The sequence below is a fragment of the Aspergillus eucalypticola genome (genome assembly GCF_003184535.1).
Source record: "Aspergillus eucalypticola CBS 122712 chromosome Unknown BO83scaffold_11, whole genome shotgun sequence".
Lineage (NCBI taxonomy): Eukaryota > Fungi > Ascomycota > Eurotiomycetes > Eurotiales > Aspergillaceae > Aspergillus > Aspergillus eucalypticola.
In genome coordinates, this window is record NW_020290285.1 from 27508 (window position 1) to 46221 (window position 18714).

General features: G+C 48.7%; 5 protein-coding genes across 5 annotated transcripts; 4 read left to right on the forward strand and 1 right to left on the reverse strand.

Moving 5' to 3' along the window:
* Positions 1-230: 230 nt before the first annotated feature.
* On the forward strand, positions 231-2490 carry BO83DRAFT_416800 (putative capsule-associated protein CAP1). Its single transcript, XM_025534720.1, has 2 exons — positions 231-2236; positions 2292-2490. Exons 1-2 carry the CDS (start codon positions 459-461, stop codon positions 2341-2343), a joined length of 1830 nt encoding a protein of 609 aa, XP_025388369.1. The 5' UTR covers positions 231-458; the 3' UTR covers positions 2344-2490.
* Positions 2491-3148: 658 nt separating this feature from the next.
* Positions 3149-4732, forward strand: BO83DRAFT_388298 (alpha/beta fold hydrolase; the record flags this gene model as incomplete). The annotated part of the gene is made up of 3 exons (XM_025532752.1): positions 3149-3302; positions 3397-3866; positions 3920-4732. 3 exons carry the CDS (start codon positions 3149-3151, stop codon positions 4730-4732), a joined length of 1437 nt encoding a protein of 478 aa, XP_025388370.1.
* Positions 4733-5356: 624 nt separating this feature from the next.
* Positions 5357-8426, forward strand: BO83DRAFT_359793 (glycogenin; the record flags this gene model as incomplete). Its single annotated transcript, XM_025529372.1, has 7 exons — positions 5357-5756; positions 5818-5845; positions 5920-6026; positions 6100-6693; positions 6764-7518; positions 7567-8242; positions 8310-8426. Exons 1-7 carry the CDS (start codon positions 5727-5729, stop codon positions 8424-8426), a joined length of 2307 nt encoding a protein of 768 aa, XP_025388371.1. The 5' UTR covers positions 5357-5726.
* Positions 8427-8831: 405 nt separating this feature from the next.
* BO83DRAFT_378007 (putative cysteine dioxygenase Cdo1) lies at positions 8832-10286 on the reverse strand. Its single transcript, XM_025531144.1, has 5 exons — positions 9764-10286; positions 9581-9652; positions 9366-9503; positions 9224-9281; positions 8832-9153 (listed from the first exon to the last, which is right to left on the reverse strand). Exons 1-5 carry the CDS (start codon positions 10022-10024, stop codon positions 9038-9040), a joined length of 645 nt encoding a protein of 214 aa, XP_025388372.1. The 5' UTR covers positions 10025-10286; the 3' UTR covers positions 8832-9037.
* Positions 10287-10491: 205 nt separating this feature from the next.
* Positions 10492-12428, forward strand: BO83DRAFT_359798 (GTP-binding protein RBG1; the record flags this gene model as incomplete). Its single annotated transcript, XM_025529373.1, has 10 exons — positions 10492-10694; positions 10804-10824; positions 10889-10931; positions 10993-11070; positions 11130-11166; positions 11223-11293; positions 11349-11686; positions 11745-12101; positions 12170-12290; positions 12337-12428. The coding sequence occupies exons 1-10, from the start codon at positions 10674-10676 to the stop codon at positions 12426-12428; spliced, it is 1179 nt and encodes a 392-aa protein (XP_025388373.1). The 5' UTR covers positions 10492-10673.
* Between the last annotated feature and the right edge of the window lie 6286 nt (positions 12429-18714).

The following is an 18714-nucleotide window of genomic DNA, read 5'->3' on the forward strand; positions in this document are numbered from 1 at the left end:
TTGGGTATCTTCCTGCCTGAGGTAAAAGATAGTACCTCTATCTAGTCTTCGAATCTCGTGTGCTCATCTAATATATAGCCTTTCTGCCACTAGCCCGATTTAGTAATAACCAGGCACGGACACTCACTAATTCCCAAACGGGTATAGTGCACGGGATTGCCAGAGGGACCGACCGATAAAGTTTCCCGCTGGTTGATACCGTCATCGTTCTTCGTCCATCAGGCAGATCAATGGAATGCTAGCAATGCTTGTGAAACATTCTCGTCATTGACCACTGTTCTTACTGCAAAATTTCTTCAGAGATTTGGTGGCTCTGGCGTCTCGCTGAATAAGGGGACTGAAGCATCTTAGAGGGACTGATAAGACTCAATATCATTGCCTCTGCTTAGTTCCCGGTTTGTTTACAAACAACAAAACCCTCGTCTCTCTGCATGGCGTAGACTCGCCCTGGTGGTAGGATGCGAACCCAACGATTTGTGGTCTGGCTGGGCACATTTGTCCTCGTCTCCCTATTCCTCATCTTCTTCAGAGGTCCCAGCCCCTCCCCCTCACCTATTGTGGACCTCTATCCTTCTCCCGATTCTCGGCCTCCGACTACTTTGCAGAGCCCCCCCGTACCGTCCAATGCCCAGCTTATTGAACAGTCTGGCCTCCGAAAGGCTGCTCAGCCGGACAGTCTTCATCCGATTGCATCGCTTGTCAAGAATGCGGAGCAGCAATTTGATCGGCTACTGTCACGTCAATCGAAGACCTTGGCTCAGGCTGTCAATGAATATCGAGAGCGTTACAACATGCACCCGCCCCCGCATTTTGACAAATGGTTTCAATTTGCGAAAGAAAGAGGCGTCCAACTGATTGATGAATATGATACAATATATCATGCTCTGTTGCCATTTTGGGCCCTCGAACCGAAGACTATTCGCGATCGGGCTCGCGAGACGCTGGGCTTCGATAATTCTATGATCGGGGTACTGATCAGAAATGGATCTGTGTCACTTGTGGAAGGCGGGGCATTCGAGCAGAGCTGGCAGCGCAGTGCTACCGCTAAGATGATCGAGAGTTTTGTCGAGTACCTGCCTGATATGGATCTTGTATTTAATGCCCTCGATGAGCCTCGAGTCGTTGTACCCAGCGAAGATCTTCAGAGGCTGGTTGCTATTGCGAGAGAGCAAGTCTCTCAAATTACGGTTACGAATACCATGCCCACAAATGCATGGTCAGATAGACCCAGCGACTTGAACAAGGGTGACCGCATTGATGAAGTGCGTACTACCCGTTTCAATCGGTTCACCCGTCAGTCCACGTGGAGTTATTCTCGGTCTTCCTGTCCAATTGACAGTCCGGTCCGCTCACTTGATGAGCAGGCCGCGGATAATGTAAACTCCTACGCTCAGGGCGAGTTAGGATTTATATACAACACCAGCGCCTTTTCCGACATTTGCAACTCACCTTCCCTCCGCCACAAGTATGGTTTCTTTGACCGGCCGAACCGGTTTGAGGCTGTACATGACTTATTCCCGGTCTTCTCGCAAAGCAAGATCTCGAGCTACCAGGACATTCTGTACCCAAGCCCTTGGTACTGGTCTGACCAGGTACCTTATGAAGAAGATAAAGATATGGAGTGGAATGAGAAGAGCAGCCAGATGTTCTGGAGAGGCTCAACAACAGGAGGATACTCCAGAGCTGGGGGCTGGCGGCGGCAGCATCGACAATTGTTCGTCGGCAACGTTAATGCTCTCAATACAGCCAAGACACTGTCTAAGACTGAAAGTAACCAATGGAAGGCCAGGGGAGTTGGTCGTAACTCTTTTGCGGATCTCTTCGACGTTCGGTTCACGTACATTGGCCAATGTGACGATAAGGACTGTGCCGCCCAGGAAGAGTATTTTGACTTGGCGGAACCCGTTGATCAGCAAGACGCTTGGGCGTACAAACATCTGTTGGACATGGATGGAAATGCGTTCAGCGGTCGGTTCTATGCGTTCTTGCGCAGCAGGAGTCTCGTTCATAAAGTCTCAATCTTCCGCGAATGGCATGATGAGTGGCTCAAACCCTGGACACATTACGTACCTCTGAGCCTAACCGGAGATGATTATCTGGAGGCAATGCGATACTTTGAGTCCGAAGAAGAGGGCAGAGTGATCGCGCCAAGACTGGCTCAGCAAGGCCGGGAATGGGCACAGAAAGCTCTCCGAAACGAGGACATGGAGGTCTGGTTCTTCCGACTTCTACTAGAGTAAGTGCACTCTTTGTATCTTTTGCTTTCCTGATACTAAAAACCCACTAAATAGGTACGGGCGCCTAGTTGACGACAACCGACATAATCTGGGCTTTTCGGTCTAGCTTTGTATGATTACTGCCAGGTTTCGCTATTTGCTTTCTGTCTTATTCCCCAATGTTTAACGAACGTACGATATATATGGCGTTTTGGAGCTTTTGCTATGATGAGACGAAAATCAGGGATTGCCAATTGATGTGTGTATATATGACTTACGAAAATTCGAAAACGAAAATCACATTTTATATCCTTAGTTATGCTGTTGCCCTGTACCAAACACCACTGCACAAAAAACCCTTATACTTTCCGAATTGATTGTGGCCCCGTTTCACATGTTGCGGGTCCCATCTGAGCGGGTATTAGGTCATCGGGCCCCAGTCCTCGTCTCTTCCTCCCATAGAGTTACTTTGGTTAGTTCCAGAGAAAGAAGAGCTTGGGTGGCGGAGACCTCTTCCAGTCTCGGAATTTGCCCCATTAATAGACAAGCACTAACCAGCACTGGGTAGTTTAAGTCTATCAAACACACACTTACCAGTATGCTTGCTCACCAGCCAAGAACCGTTTCCCCTCCACCTCAATCCTTCCATCTTTTCCACTAAGATCCTCCCTCCCTCCCCCTATCCTATCCGGACTAGTTCCGTCAGGTGGATCTTCTGTTTGCTTTGCTCTGGTCTATAAATTTGCCTCGGCCTCCGCTGGTTAGTTGTTGTCGTCAGCTCATCTTCTCCCTGTCACTTTCTTTGTTTCCTTTTCTTTCTTTGCAATCTTTCAGTCGTTGAACTTCACGAAGTACTGTAGTGCTGGTGATTTATATTGATTGATTGACAGTTTCCGTGTCTGCATGGGATAAGATATATGCATGCATGCATCATGAAGCCCACAGCTTGGTTGCTTGGAAAGCTTAAATCGGCTGTAATTTTGACGTATGGGTTGGGCGGACTGTTGTTTTATGGCCTTGTCGCTGTGAAACTGGGGTATTTCTTTAAGCAGACTACCGAGAAGGAGGAGTTGGAGCTGAACATCGGTAAGAATTTTGTCTATGTTGCTTTTCTTTGTTTTACGTGCTATGCTGGGACTGTGCGGGGGACATAAAGCTGATGACTTATGATGAATCCTAGCGCGCAACAAGTTCTGGGACTTGTCCAAGGATTGGGCTGGCTTTTCGCATCATATACTTAGCCTGAAGACCGGGTTCAAGTTTCACTACGTTTGCAATGACCAAGGCGCCTCGGTGGATCAGGATAAACCTGTGGTTGTTTTTATCCATGGTTTCCCCGATAGCTGGGCCATCTGGCGCAATGTTCTGAGCTCTTCGTCTCTCCAGCAGTCTGCGACGCTTATTGCGGTTGATATGCCTGGTTATGGTGGGACTGATAGCTTGGCTGATTACTCGCCTACTAATGTGCTCGAGAGTCTGACGGAGTTTATCCTTGCGATCAGAGCCAAATATGGCGTGGATACGGAGGCCGGTATGCGCCAGAAGAAGCTGGTAGTTGTCGCGCATGACTGGGGCTGTGTTGTTTCCATGCGACTTGCGGCTGAAGCTCCTCAGTTGGTGGATCGGTTTATCTTGAGTAATGGCCCGTTGGTAGGTTATTGCAGAGATTCTACGAGTATGTTCGGTTGTGCTGATGATGTTAGCCTGCACTTGCCACGTCCAACATTAGTCGTCTGCTGTCTGCATCTGTTAAGATGTTGAAGACGGCCTCGCGCTCGCCGATCCAATCGCGTTCGATGATCTACAAGGCCTTCGCCACCATGAGCCCCGTTTATCGGCAGTTTTTCAAGTCCAAGTACATCTTTGCTATGCAGCTGCCCATGCCTCTCGTTCGGTTTTTTGGAAGGGGTGGAAATTATTCCTTCCTGAAGCTCATCCACAGAGGCTCCTTCGGAAAGCGGGAGTATACATCTCAGGATGCTGCGGAGTGTTTTGCTAGCTCCTTGGGTCCGTCAGTTGCAGAATCCGGGACTCAGACCGCTGATGGCGAGCAATATCCCGCGTCACTGAAGAATGAGCGCGCACCGTCGAGCTTCCAGCACATGGCCTGCTATTACAGAGATGGAACTGCTTACGCGCGTTGGGACAAATCTGTTGAGACGATTACTGCCTTGCACAGCATCGCGAGCGGTAGCGGTGCCCGTCGTGCCAGCAGCGGGGCTGGACTGTTTGATGACGGACCCAAGGGGGCCCTGAAAGCTTGTGCGACCGTTATTTGGGGCAAGGGAGACATTGCCTTGGAGCCGCAGATCTGCTTGGATGGCCTCGCCGATTACCTTGTCGCAGACAGTCAGTTGATCGAGCTTCCACTCTCGGGCCACTTCACTCCGATCGAACGGGAGAGCCAGGTTGCCTTGGAAAAGGCGGTTGAGTGGGCTGTCAAGGGCGAGAAGGAGGACATCGGGGCGGTTATGAAGGCTTGCTATCCAACGGCTGTAGTGACTCTTCGGAAGTGAACTGATCCGATCGTGTTGTTTGCTTGAATAGCTATTTTAGGGACGGACGCCTTTTCGCCTAGTCCTTCCTTTAGTTGTTGTGAATGTTTTGCCGAGACTGGCTCAGCAGGTGCAGGGGGGACACAAAAGCCAGGTACACGGTTTCTTGTTTCCGCGCCGAGACCGCTATCGGTGCACTCTAAGGGGGAATTAAAGAGTGCGGACATGCAAGGGGCATTCGCGGAGGTTGGCTGTCGGTCTGGCTTCTAGGCTGGTCTGCAATCGGAATTCCACAGCTTCTTTTCCCTTCCTCCTTTAAATAGACGGGAGTTTTCGCAACGCAACGTGCACCACCTCCGACATCCGGTGAATAAACGGCCGGGAGGAGCAAGCGTCGGTGGCACGGGGACGCGGCCTGATGCAGTTGAGCTCTGCCGCTCCTCACCAATGATCCCTGGCGTTGGCTTTGGCTCCTTTTGTTTCCCCCCCCTCAGACCATCCCCAGCCAGTGCGCGCCGCATTGACTTTTTCCTTCCCCCCAGAGTAGTAGTCCCGAGCCACGAACAAGCTATCCTTTTTTTTTTATATATATATATTTTTTTTCTTTTCTTGTATTCTCCATTCCCAGTCATCCAGCAAGCAGAAGCAATTCAATTCAAGTTGTCGTGTGGGTATTCGTAAATCCAACCAGAAAAGAAGTCTGGTTCCATCCAGATCTTGACTTCCCCAGCCTCCCAAGGACTGCTCACAGCCGGGACCGACTTTGCTGATTGCTGCTTATGCTGGCGGGCGGGGTTTAGCTCCAAACGTCACCTGCGAGTGAGGGGGATCGTAGTAATTTGGGGGTGAACTAGCTTAGTACCTCCTAGACTAGCTCTCAACCTGCCTTCTCTCCTCTTTGCTTTCCTTCTCGTCTTCGTGCACCTCACACTCGTTTGTTTTTGTTTCTTTGCATCACTCCCTTTTATCGTAGCTGGTGGTCTCGTCAGGATCGCGCGGCTCACCTCCCGCCGCAATGGTTCAAGGAAGTGCCGTTTACTGCACTGTATGTTCCGCCTCCTCATCCCGTGATCACGTTGCCTGCTACTAATTGGTCCCCCAAACAGCTTCTACTGAGTGATCACTATCTCCCAGGTATGCTTGCTCCTGTGACTGTCAGGCTACTGTTCAGAGCTCCCTTCCTGACTTGCTTCCACTCAATCTATTAGGCGCCACCGTTCTTGCTCATTCTCTCCGCGACAATGGCTCCAAAGCTAAGCTGGTTGTTCTGTTCACCCCGGACAGCTTGCAGCCAGCAACAATCCAGGAACTTCAGGTGCGCGCGCATGCTTCATTCATGCTAAACAATCCCCACCTCACAGGGCCAACCACTGACTAGCACGCCTTAGGCTGTCTATGATGAACTAATCCCCGTGCACCCTCTGACAAACATCACTCCAGCGAACCTCTGGCTCATGGATCGGCCGGACTTGATTGCAACCTTCACAAAGATCGAGCTCTGGCGTCAAACCCAGTACAAGCGCATAGTCTACATTGATTGCGATGTGGTCGCACTCAGAGCGCCCGATGAACTCCTAGAGTTGGAGGTGGATTTCGCAGCGGTTCCAGACGTAGGCTGGCCGGATTGCTTCAACAGCGGTGTTATGGTGCTCCGTCCTAACTTACAGGATTATCTTGCTCTCAGAGCATTGGCAGAGCGAGGTATCAGTTTCGATGGCGCTGATCAGGGTCTTTTGAACATGCACTTTCGCGATTGGCACAGACTGAGCTTTTCGTACAATTGCACACCCAGTGCGAACTACCAGTATATCCCCGCCTACAAGCACTTTCAGAGTACGATCAGCATGATTCATTTTATTGGTGCTCAGAAGCCCTGGAATATGGCGAGGCAGGTGGAACCAATTCAATCTCCCTATAATCAGTTGTTGGGAAGATGGTGGGCTGTCTACGATAGGCACTATCGTCCTGTTGTGACTACGAATGTCAGTACTAGATCGTGGATAGCCATTGAGGCATCTCTACATAGTGTCCTTGAGCTAATTGTACCAGCAGCCAATCCAGCTACCTAAGCCTGTGTTTACAATTCAGGTGGAAACCCCACATCAGGAATTCTATGGGGGTCACCAGGAGGATGTACAGCCGCCGCCGCACAGGGAGTATACGGAGTATGTGTCTCATGGGCAAGCTCAAGAAACGCACTTCGAACCGTCGTCGCAAGCGCAATACGAACACCCGCAAAAACATCAGCAGATTTCTCACCAGGACTTCGCGCCGTTCCAGCCAGCTCAGCCACCAACTCAACCACCAGCATCGGCACCAAGCTACCCTACACAAGTTGCGCACGAGGCTCCACAGGTGCACCAAGCGCATGAAAATTACCAACCGCATTCTCAACAGAGTGTGGCAGCACCAGCTCCCGAACCTACGCCTGTAGCAGGCTCAACAATACCCACTGAGCCCGAGCAACGACAGGAACAGCGTGCGGTTGAGAGTGCACAAGCACCAATCATAAGCGCTGTTCCGCGGTATGTTCGTGGGGAAGAGCATGTCACGGCATACATACACCCTCAATCAGGCGAGACATCATTTGTAGCCCATAGCGAGCCGCAATCACGTGCACATGAACCTAGCGTGCCATCGCATATACAAACACCTCAGCCACAGTCACAATATTTCCAGCACGAATACCATCAGCAGCCTACAGAGCCAGCCAATGTGTCTGAAGAGCAGCCACCTGCACCGCCATCTCCGAAACCTGAAGTACAGACTACGTTTGAGCCGCCCAAGGCAGAATGGGATGCATCCAAGTAAGCCACTGAGGAACTTATCTAATTGCTTATTGCTAATGCTTCTAGGGAACCTCCGCCACTGAACACGAAGCCAGAAGGTATCGCTTTGGAGAAGAAGACCTACGCCATGTCGCAGGATGAGCAGCTTTTCCAGCCTCCAGAATCCTATCCGGAAGCACCAAAGAACATGTACTATGAAGTCCCAAGCACCAAGCCGGAGCCCGAAAAGCTTGCCCAGGTATTTCCCTGGGAGACTCGTGCGCCTAGACCAACGCGTGTGTTCCCAGAAGACGACCAGAGCTCGACTACATTTACCCTTCCAAGGTCATTCATTGAAAGCACGGAAGACGAGTCTGGCCCATCACCTGATTCTCGTGTGACGTCCTGGACATCTGAAGATCCAACCGAATCCTGGGACTCCTACTCGCGGTCTAATGCTTGGGACGAAATCCCAGAGATCCAAAGATACATTCAATCCATACAACAAGCCCGCAAAGGCAAGGTGCAGGTGCTCACCGGCGGCCCTTCCAGCACAGGACAGAGCCTAGTATCCGGCCAAGAAAGATACACTTTCAGCTGGTCCAACAATACACGGGTGACAGATTTTCCCAGCGAGCAAGAACGGCCTAGCCTCCCCGTAACCCCCGCACCTATTCGCAGAAAGCCCCCTATCCCAGGTGAAGAAGACTCCGACACAGGCCTACTTCCGCCCGCACACGGTGTGCCGAACCAGGAGGACTGGGTGGGTATCACGGTTGATATCTTTTTGCACCTCCTTCGAGCGACGTACTTATATTGGAGATTTACAGAACCCTACAGTCGGCCTCGAGGACCTTCGTCGACGTCAGTCCGAAGTGTTGGAAAATCCAGATTTGCTGTTTGAGCGGATCTTGATGCGCTCATCGGCTGCTTCTGGTCATGCTTGAGGGAGTCATAGTCATGAGTTTACGTACGATATTATGTGTGAATGCGTTTGTTTTGAGCATTGATTTTTTTCTCTGTTCCTCGGCAATGCGACTATTATCTTCATCCCTTAGCTAGTTGTCTTGTTTTGCATTTTGTGTTTTGTTTGTGCACACAGCATTGTTATCTTCGCTAGTGCTCTCTCCTTGTTTGTTCCTTCTATACCTTGTCTGGCATTGTACAGTATCTTATTGACCCACATGCATATGCATTCGATTGCTGTGTTGTTTCGTTTTGCGGATACAAACTGTTACTATGCCATACATTAGGAGCGCATCCTTGTTATTTTGACCTGCTTTGAGTGTCTCAAGACTGACTTGACGACTGTTATTCTATGTTTATTAATACTGTGGTTTGATTGAGCGAATGAAAGAGTTATGATGTGTTGTGAGAGTTTTGCGCTAGTCAGCAACTCCTCAACCTTCTAAGAATACTTACATGCCCTCGTCTAATCTAGTTCACAAACAGCAGATGGATATCGAATGACAAGACGCCATACAACTGAACGCAATCATAAAGCTAAGAATAAGTAGGGGTGGTATGTTTGAGAAAAAAGAACAAACAGCGACTGAAATCAACACCGCTCTCCCCGGACCGAATAAACATGCGACGTCTTGATATGACAGGCCTTACCGGTCTTATCGTCGAAGATGCAGAAGCCGTGTGTTGCTGCGTTGGGAGGAGTGTATACTTTCACGTTATCGATGTTAGCATGCCATCACACCCATAGTAATCATCATGATATGATGGTTAGACCTACAATGCAACGACACGGCGTAATCATTAGGATCCGGATTCGAGATTCGGTGAAGGCCCAGCTGTAACATGCGACTCAGTGTTAGCCATGCTACACCAAAGATGATACCCGGTCCAATCATCATAACAGGAAATATCAGACGAACCTTGTCGGACATATACGTAACCTGATTCTCACCATATATAGTCTCCTTTTTTATTTGCGGTGGAGACGATTCTCCATTCTGGAGCTTGTCTTGATCTGGCCAGGCATAGAGGGTTTCTTTTAAAGAGCCTTTTAGGATCTACATCAAAGTTTTTTGGATCGGTGGTTAGCTTTGTGGGCGGATAACCTCTTTCTTCTGGAGAATATAGTAGTAACCTTCATGACGCAGTGCGCATTGGCGTGATCATGTATTGCGCTTCCTTTTCCGGGGCTCCAGACTAGGATGAGCTTGAGCAATCATATGTCAGTATAGGTGCGTTGTAGACTAGATCTTTGTCTGAGACTTGAGACTGCCAGTATATAAGGTGCATAAATGCAAGCAAAGTGCGAGCAACTCACCAAATTGCTCTTGCCATTACCCTCATCGATGAGGTTCCTTGTGTAGTTCTTTTTCGAGTCTCCCAGCGCAAAGGGGAGCCATTCATCTGGATTCGAATCATATCGTTCCATTAAGCGCAGGATGTCCATTGGATCAATGTCATCGGAATCTAGACCCGAGCTCGGACCCAGAGCGTCACTTAGATCTTGGACGAGGTTCTCGAATCCATTGCTGGAAGAAGAATGAGGTTTGGAAGGGGTGTCTGTGTTGATGTATGGCATGCTTGTTATGTATCTTTGGTCTTATGAAAAATAATGCTTTCGTGCTTTTCCTTGGTTCAGTGTTGTATGATATAGATAATTTCGGTAATCGGAGGATTCGGAAGGAAGTATAGATAGATGGTGGTAAAGACAGAGTGCAGAAGGAATGTGTAGGTGTCCTTCTAATGGACAGGATGAACTTATGAATCGGTTGCAAACAAGAATAGCTCAAACAGCATCCATTGCAGCCACTAAGAATATACGAGTCACCAGCCAATGTATCTGAACGTTAAGAATTGCGTGATGGTGGATATGTGGGATGAACCCCGATCCCGGCGGAAGGAAAAGCTCTTGCCACAATCGCCGATAAGCGTGGATTGGATGCCTGAACATTTCATGCCTGAGGCAACCTCCCCGCCATGTGACGAAGCAAACGGACAAATGAAGTGGCGGCCACAATTTCAAAGATTGTATCTCCACCATTGCGACTGACATACCGCGAGCGTTTTCGTTCAGGTTTCTCACCACGACACCGTTGGAAAAGGGTTTCGATCGCTAGGGCAGAAATCCTACAATTTTAGATTTCCGTGATTTTCTTTCTTTTGTCTTGCATAGTCTCTTTTCTTTTTGTACCGTGTGCGAGGGGTGAAACTCGTATAAAACCGCCAAAATGTCGACAACCGTGGAGAAGGTTGGATAGCCCGCCACTATTGCTTTATTCTATTTCTCTCTACTGCTCATACTGAAAGTTATAATATCAGACTGGATTATGCTAACTGTCTTTGTGTGTACAAATGTAGATCAAACAAGTCGAGGACGAGGTTCGCGCCGAATGCCCGCTAAAATTATCTTGCGCCGGAAGTCGTATACTGATCGGTTATTCAGATGGCTCGGACTCAGAAGAACAAGGCGACGGCTTATCACTTGGGTATGAGATGAATGGGTTTGGACGTGGTTCGAGAACAGACAGAGCTGATGGTATCGTGCAGGACAGTTGAAGGCCAAGCTTGCTAAGCTGAAGCGAGAGCTGTTGACTCCGACTGGCGGTGGTGGTGGCGGCGGTGGTGGTAAGTGGAGAGTGACTGTATCGAATGGATGTGTCAGTTATTGACTATTGGATTGCTAGCTGGTTTCGATGTCGCCCGTACCGGTGTTGCTAGTGTGTATGTCGCAAAGCCAAGTTTTGAGGGAGTGCGGGATACATACTAACTCTGAATAGTGGCTTCATTGGTTTCCCGTCCGTCGGAAAGAGTACCTTGATGAGCAGATTGACTGGCCAACATTCCGAAGGTTCGTTGCAGGCAAGTCCCAGTCAATGGTATGGTGCTAACGGTACTTTGTCTAGCTGCTGCTTATGAGTTCACGACTTTGACGACTGTCCCTGGTCAAGTGATGTACAACGGTGCTAAGATTCAGATTCTCGATCTTCCTGGTATTATTCAGGGTGCCAAAGATGGTAAAGGTCGTGGTCGACAGGTCATTGCAGTGGCCAAGACCTGTCATCTCATTTTCATCGTGCTCGACGTCAACAAGCCGCTAGTCGACAAGAAGGTCATTGAGAACGAATTGGAAGGATTTGGTATCCGTATCAACAAGCAGCCGCCCAACATCACATTCAAGAAGAAGGACAAGGGTGGTATTGCCATCACAAGCACCGTTCCTCTGACACATATTGATCACGACGTGGGTTTCCAGAACACAGAGTACGGGGATATGCACTCGGGCTGACTTGGATCATTAGGAAATCAAAGCTGTCATGAGCGAGTACAAGATCTCGTCGGCAGATATCGCCATTAGATGTGACGCAACGATTGATGACCTTATTGATGTTCTTGAAGCTAAGAGTCGGGCTTACATTCCCGTCGTCTATGCCCTGAACAAGATTGACGCCATTACGATTGAGGAGTTGGATTTGCTGTACCGGATACCTAACGCCTGCCCGATCAGTTCTGAGCATGGCTGGAACATCGACGAACTTTTGGAGATGATGTGGGCAAAGCTCAACCTCCGACGCATCTACACCAAGCCTAAAGGAAAGGCACCCGATTACACGGCCCCCGTGGTGCTCAGAGCGCATGCTTGCACGGTCGAGGATTTCGTAAGGCTCCCTTTACCTCGGCAGGTCCGACCATCCTTGTTAGACGGGATCCGCTGACGCGCAATCAGTGTAATCAAATTCACAGGACGATCAAGGACCAGTTCAAGCACGCTATTGTGTATGGTCGCTCCGTGAAGCACCAGCCGCAGCGTGTTGGTCTGTCACACGAGCTGGCAGACGAAGATATCGGTTCGTACTTCTTCTTTAGCTTCAACCTCAAACACGCGATCATTAGGATCTCCAGGGCTAACTAGCGGGGGTGTGAACTGCAGTGTCGATTGTCAAGCGGTAAATGAGTCTTTACTGGAGCGCGAATCCAATCCTTGAAGGATCCGCTTTTATGAACGGGGCGAGAGCTATGGCGAATCGAAATCGGACTCGAATAGGGAATCGAAATCGGTAGCGGTGTTGGGGCTGCTTCGCCAAGTATCAGGTCCAAGAGGCCCGGCCCTTGTGACATATTTCCGTGAGATGCCATAAGGATTGTGATTGGGGGAAGACGAGGTGCGCACGGGCAGCAAGAAGAAGCTGGCGAACGCCGCCCTGGAATTTCAGCACGATCACTCGTCTGGAAGACGGAAGCCTGGATGGGATAGACACCATGGAGTCAGTATGGATCGGGTTGCTTCTCTTCTATCTACTACTACTCAAATCTGTGTGATGCGCACTCCTCTTTTAGGAAGGCGAAGGAGGAGAAGGTAAAAACAAAAGCGGCTTTGGAGGCAGGGAGTTTTTGTTACGAACGCTGAAAAAAAGGGCTGGAATAGGGTACTATTTTCTTTTTCTTTCTTTTTCTTCCAATCTGTTCTCCTGGATCAGCGGTACTTGAGTAGTCCTGCCGTTTTTATGTTTTCTTTTATTTTTGGGGGGTTTCTTCTTTTTCTCTTTCTATTCTTATTTCTTCTTATTTTTTTTATCGGAACGTTCCTTCGACCCATCCATCCATCCTTGGTTGATGATGTACTATGGTCGAAGCCGGGTGTCCCGATCCGAGAAAAAAGACAAGAGAAAGAAAGACAAGAAGATCGGGGATGTTCTAGATCTAAAGGCCCAGACCAGCATTTCCAGTCTCGTAGACCAACATAAACTAAAGTAGACTACCTACCACACACATGCTTCCATTTCATGCGCACAGAGATCAATCGAGTAACTCTCGAACCACTAGTTAGTTACCAAATTCCGTGCGAAGGGATTTGCTTCGCTTACTACTACGTACTTATACCAACTACCTTTCGGTTCCTTAATTGATTTGGTTTGATTTGATTATGATTGATTGATTGACCGACCGGTTCCTTCCTTCCTTCCTACCTGGCCCAGGTGCAGAGTAGTTGTCAGTCTGTCTATTTATTCTACAATTTAAGTTCGAGGCCGGCTACCACATCCACATCGCTTGGACCAGCCGAACCCAGGCCTGTGCTTTTTTGACTAGTTAGCTAGTTAGCAAGCAAAGCAAGAAAGCGAAAAAAGCAAGAAAAGAAAGCAAAAGAAAAACCACAGCGCACGTCCCTCTGATCATTATTTTTAATTCTTATTTTTGTTTGGTTCCCTTCCTTGCCGGGTTTCCTTCCTTACTGCTCTAATCAATGGTGTCATTTATCAGGAGTAGAAAGAGAAGTTTTGATTCAGGATAGTAATGAAGATGATCCATGCGCTCAATGTTAAAAGTGCATACATACGCACTGTCCATCTCCTCGTGCTTTGGGCTATCTGATCATCATAACTCTTATCACCTGGTGATTATGCTGCTGCTGTGCTGTATGTTATGTATGTATGTGCCTTATGTATGTGGATACAAGGACAGCATTGCTTCTACTACTGCGCTGGGATCGGATTTGCGATGCGATCTATAACATATGCGAGGGGGTAGTAGTAGTAGTAGTAGAAGTAGTAGTAGTCGTAGTAAGTAAATGAAGAAGATACCCTCGTCTGGTCTGGACATTCGTATATACTATCTCAATGCTAGATGTAGATGGATAGTGGTTTAGCAATTTGAATTGGAACAGCTCGCTGGGTTGTTAGTTGAGTAGTACTAGTGAGCCAGAATCTGAGACATAGAAGCATAGGTAAGTAGATAGATAGTAGGCAATCAGGAATCAATCTGACTTAACCACTACGACGGTGCTATTCTTACCGTTCGCGACCAATTTAGCAACTCAGGAATCAGGTCCAATCAAGATGGAGAATGGGGTGGCTTTTCTTGGTCCATTCTAAACGAAGGCTCCATTTATACGAGTGGAGGGCCAAGATTGGAACGCCTCTGGGGTTAGTTAACGTAAGTAAGCAAGAAAGAAAGAAACATGAGATCGGTGCGTTTTTTCTAGCTAATATGTAGCTGTTACTAGTTAGTCTGTCTACGGGTGGATTGAGGGAGGGGGGAATTGGTCGGGCACGACTGCCAGGCCAGTCTCCTCTAACGTAGTATTCAAATTGGTGCTGTGGTAATTCTTTGATATTGAAATAGATAAATCAATGATTAATGTGGGATAGTAATGCCATGCCCAACTAACAGTTACATAGTATTCTTGTAGTACCTGACCTTCTGCAGCTAATGGCTGCGCCTGCGGATGCGGACAGGGTCTGGGGTACTTGGGAGGAGAACACTTCGATAGGACACACTCACCTCCATCCAGCAGGGATTATTATCTTAGTAGTTGACTACTTTAAGTAAGTACTTGGTAGTAAGTAATGCGGTCTGCCCCCTTCAGCCGAGTCTTCATATATTTCTCATTTGCTGGGATGACGTACCTGTCATGACCGTACGGTACGATTACCAGGAGAGGGGGGGTAAGTACCGATACCTACGTACTATACTTACTGGAGTAGTAAGAGAGGCGGCGTAATCGGTCAATCATTAGCCATCGTCTAGATACTTAGTTAGTATCTAGACCATGGCGTCAGTGGTTCAGAAAGTTTCTCGCGTTTGCAATCTTATTCTTTTCTTACAGCGCTGGCGGTTTCTCGGAAATATGGTGAGCTTATGGCTAGTATCCTGGGTTCAATTCGGCAGTTACTCAACAGAGTAATTGTTCGACTTCGGATGAGAATGGCTTAATCATCTCACTAACTTGCCTATCATCTAGTCAGTTAGTAGGTTAGTCTCTTAATTTTCTTTTTAACTACTATATTGCAGGATATCTCCTCATTTCTCAACGACCGGATAAGTAATTTGGTCAGTGTCAAAACCCCCCGGCCTGGACCAATGACCGGCTCCAGGCGAGGCTCTTGATAATAGACTGCTCCATGCGATAATGCGGGTTGGAAATTTTCCTCGGAGTATAGAGTACCCTGTGCATGGCTACTGACAATCTCTCAAGAAGCGGTCTGCGCGGGCGAGCGGGATGGAAAGAAGCTGTCATGGTGGGCGGCAATTATTCCCTGCACATAACAAGACCTCATTCCTATAAAATCCGGGAAATCCCCTTCGGTATTACTAATCCTGCGAAGCGGAGCTTGTCCTGCGCCTTACTTCAAAGTCTGCGTCCTTCTGCATATGACGGGCGAGTCACCGTTGCTGTTAGTTAATGCACGACTGCTTTTTTTGCGGCGGGCTGGGTGGGGAGGGCAAGGGAAATGGGCTAGGTTGTATACAAAACTTGGTAGCGATGGGGGAAGGATGCGTGAGACCCCCCAGCAGGAAATGGTGGGAAGGAGGGGCAAAACTAGGAACGAAATTAGGGAGGACAAGCCCGAGCTGGAGACACTAAACAGGCTGGAAAAGCAAGCGGACAGGGAACCTCAGCCAAGTGGAGCAGTTTAACATGGCTGATGATGATCATTCCAGCAGATAACCTCCTGCAGTGATGGGGTGCCGTTCTCAACCCCGAGTATCTCCAGGAAGATGATGAATGGCCAAATGACGAATACTGATGATCTAGCGAAGATTGGATAATGCATCCGATCGAAGCGTAAAATTTTTTTTTTCACCACCCTGGTCACTTGCGAGAATACATTGTCTCCTGATGTTGAGATCTGCTCTTCTGCTGCGGCACAGCCTCGACAGACAGGCCGAATGGATGTCTGAAGAAGGCCTCGCCAAGAGTTATGGCTGAAATCTCCCCTAGTCCCCGTGATTCCCAATTCTCAGTGCTCCATAAAACCCAGACGAATTTTTGCTCATCAGATGACCGAAAATGCACCGTCCGACGGACGTTGATTCCCACTGGGAAGTGGAGGCTGCATTGCATCTGAGTGCTTTTCCTTCTCCGCCCGTCTCACCTTATTTGCCGGGAATATCACGATGCGAAACGGCCTCGCACAAATGAGCTTTCTTGTTACGCCATTTCTCTTCACCACCGTTCCTTCCAGGCAATTTTGCCTTGGATAACGCGGTATCCTCGGCCTTCATCATAGCCAATACAGCCGTGGTGGCTTGCTCTGGTCACCACACAAAGGAAACCCCACGACGAGGTCGTGGGTTGTTTGTGATCGATAATGTGAGGAATGGCGCTTGAAGCGGAGAAGGTATTGTAAAGGTCAAGGAACCATTATATCGGCGATCGGAAGACATGGAGATGGGTAGAAGGGTAAGTGGTATGTTACCTGTTTCGGGATCGTAGGATCTGGTCAGGCAGGCGCGAACTGCAACCGCCAATCTCCACTCCGATGTAGGCCTCAGATCTCCTCGCTTTTTTACTACACACTCACACTAGTTACACACACATACCTCGGCCATTCTTGATCCCACAGCTACATAGTCGTCCAGCAGACGCCCGCCACTGTCCACTAGTCACTCATGGTTCAATCTGTCCTTCCAAAGTGATGTCATACTCACTGAGACATTTATTCAGGCATTTGTCGGACTCGGAAGTGTTCCGTTTAGGACGAACCACCCCTCTCCTCAACTCCCACCATGGGCGGTTACGGTGGTAATTAGCCAGGTAGACTTGTGGCACAGCGGTGCACACTGCATGTACCTGGGATATGCTACATTGGAATAAACGAATCCAGTAGAAGCCCCCTTGACTCCTGCAATGGCTTGTGTACCTGACAGATATCTATTATTGGTCTGGTAAACCGGTAAGGCTACCACGAAATGGTGCCTCATTCGGTGCCTGTTGTCGCACCCCCGGCCCGTCCCCGGCCATTCCCCTTTCCGACCCTCTCCTCTGCTATGCACTTACATACCCTGGTCCATGCGAGGCCCCTGTCGCTGAGCGGATCATCAGATTCAGCCAGTAGAAGTTCGGCTCTAAGCGCCGTCACCAGCAGCTGCTGGCCTCTACTATGACCTCAATGCTTCTTGTGCGATATCCTCCCTTTCCTTTCCCACTTCAGCTTTCCTCAGGAAGGGGCGAAATGCAACATCTTGAGAACTGGACCGACCAGGCAGAAGCGAGTCAGAAAGGAAAATCTGTGTGTGTATAGAGTATGTGTGACTTTCATCAGTATACATCAGTGAAGCTAGCAAATTCCCCTCCATATTGGAAGCGTATACTGGATTATCGCTTCATGTGGTAACGTTTCATAAATTCCAAATAACCGGCTCCTCTGGTTGACAGATACAAGCAGATCATCTGTTGGACATTCGGCTGTGCTGCTACGCACGGAAAGTGGCAACGACCTTTGAAGAAGATAGTAGGGTTCGTGGTAACAATATCCGTTGTCTCAGGGGGCATTGCTTACAACCAGTATCAGCTTTCGGCAGCTTTCATTTCATTTTTTCGTTGTAGCGCTATCCATCTTGCTGATATACCTAATCTTATCATTATATTACTTGTTATAGACTTCTGTCTCTGCTGTCGCTTTAATTTTAATTTCATATACATCATACCGTGACGGGTAGTCAAGGCTCGACTGGGCGGCAAATGTATTACATACAATCACTTAGTACCTGACTCACGACAGCAGCCTCGTGGCCATCCGCCCAAGCGGGGCGGATTGGCAACGGAAGATGCAACTAGAAATCATTCCAGATCAGTCTCACATCCCCGAAGGGTACAGCATACGTCCTTACATAACGTTTGATACCAAAAGACAAAATACGGGGAACTCTTGGCCCCTAGTACTATTTGGGCACTATTGAAGCCCCAGTAAGGCTGCACTTGCAGGAAGACCTGTCGCGTTCCGCTCAGGACACCCCGAAGTTGCACGGCAAGAGGGTCGAAGTGGAATGCGGTACCTTTTTTTCTCCCTTCCCTCTTTTAAGCAGTACCTGGTCAGTTTGTGTTGGCTGATAAGATATACTGTTTTAGCGACATTTGGAGGGGAAGGAGGAGGAGGGGGGCGCACTTTGACAGGAAGTTAATTCCAACCGTCCGACTCCGACTCCGACTCCCAGGGAGTCAGACAAGTAGGGCTAAAAGCTTGCAATGATTCGCAGTGGACTGAAAGTTACACCGGACCTAGGAGAAGTTTTACCCTCGAATGATCAATGGCCGATCACTATCTTCACGTTCAAGGCGGGTAAGTAAGCATGGCCCAATGCGTCGAAACTCTCATCCGCCCAATCCATCCCCTCTGTTACTCGCATAACGGAGCCCCCCTCCCCCCGTGCCTGAATTTCTTCCAACTTTTTGCGATTTTCATATCCCAAGAATTTTCTTTGCCTTTGCATTGCTTCCAGAAGACCAACGACTGCCCCTCCTCAATCCACTCCTACCAATTTCTCTGGGTA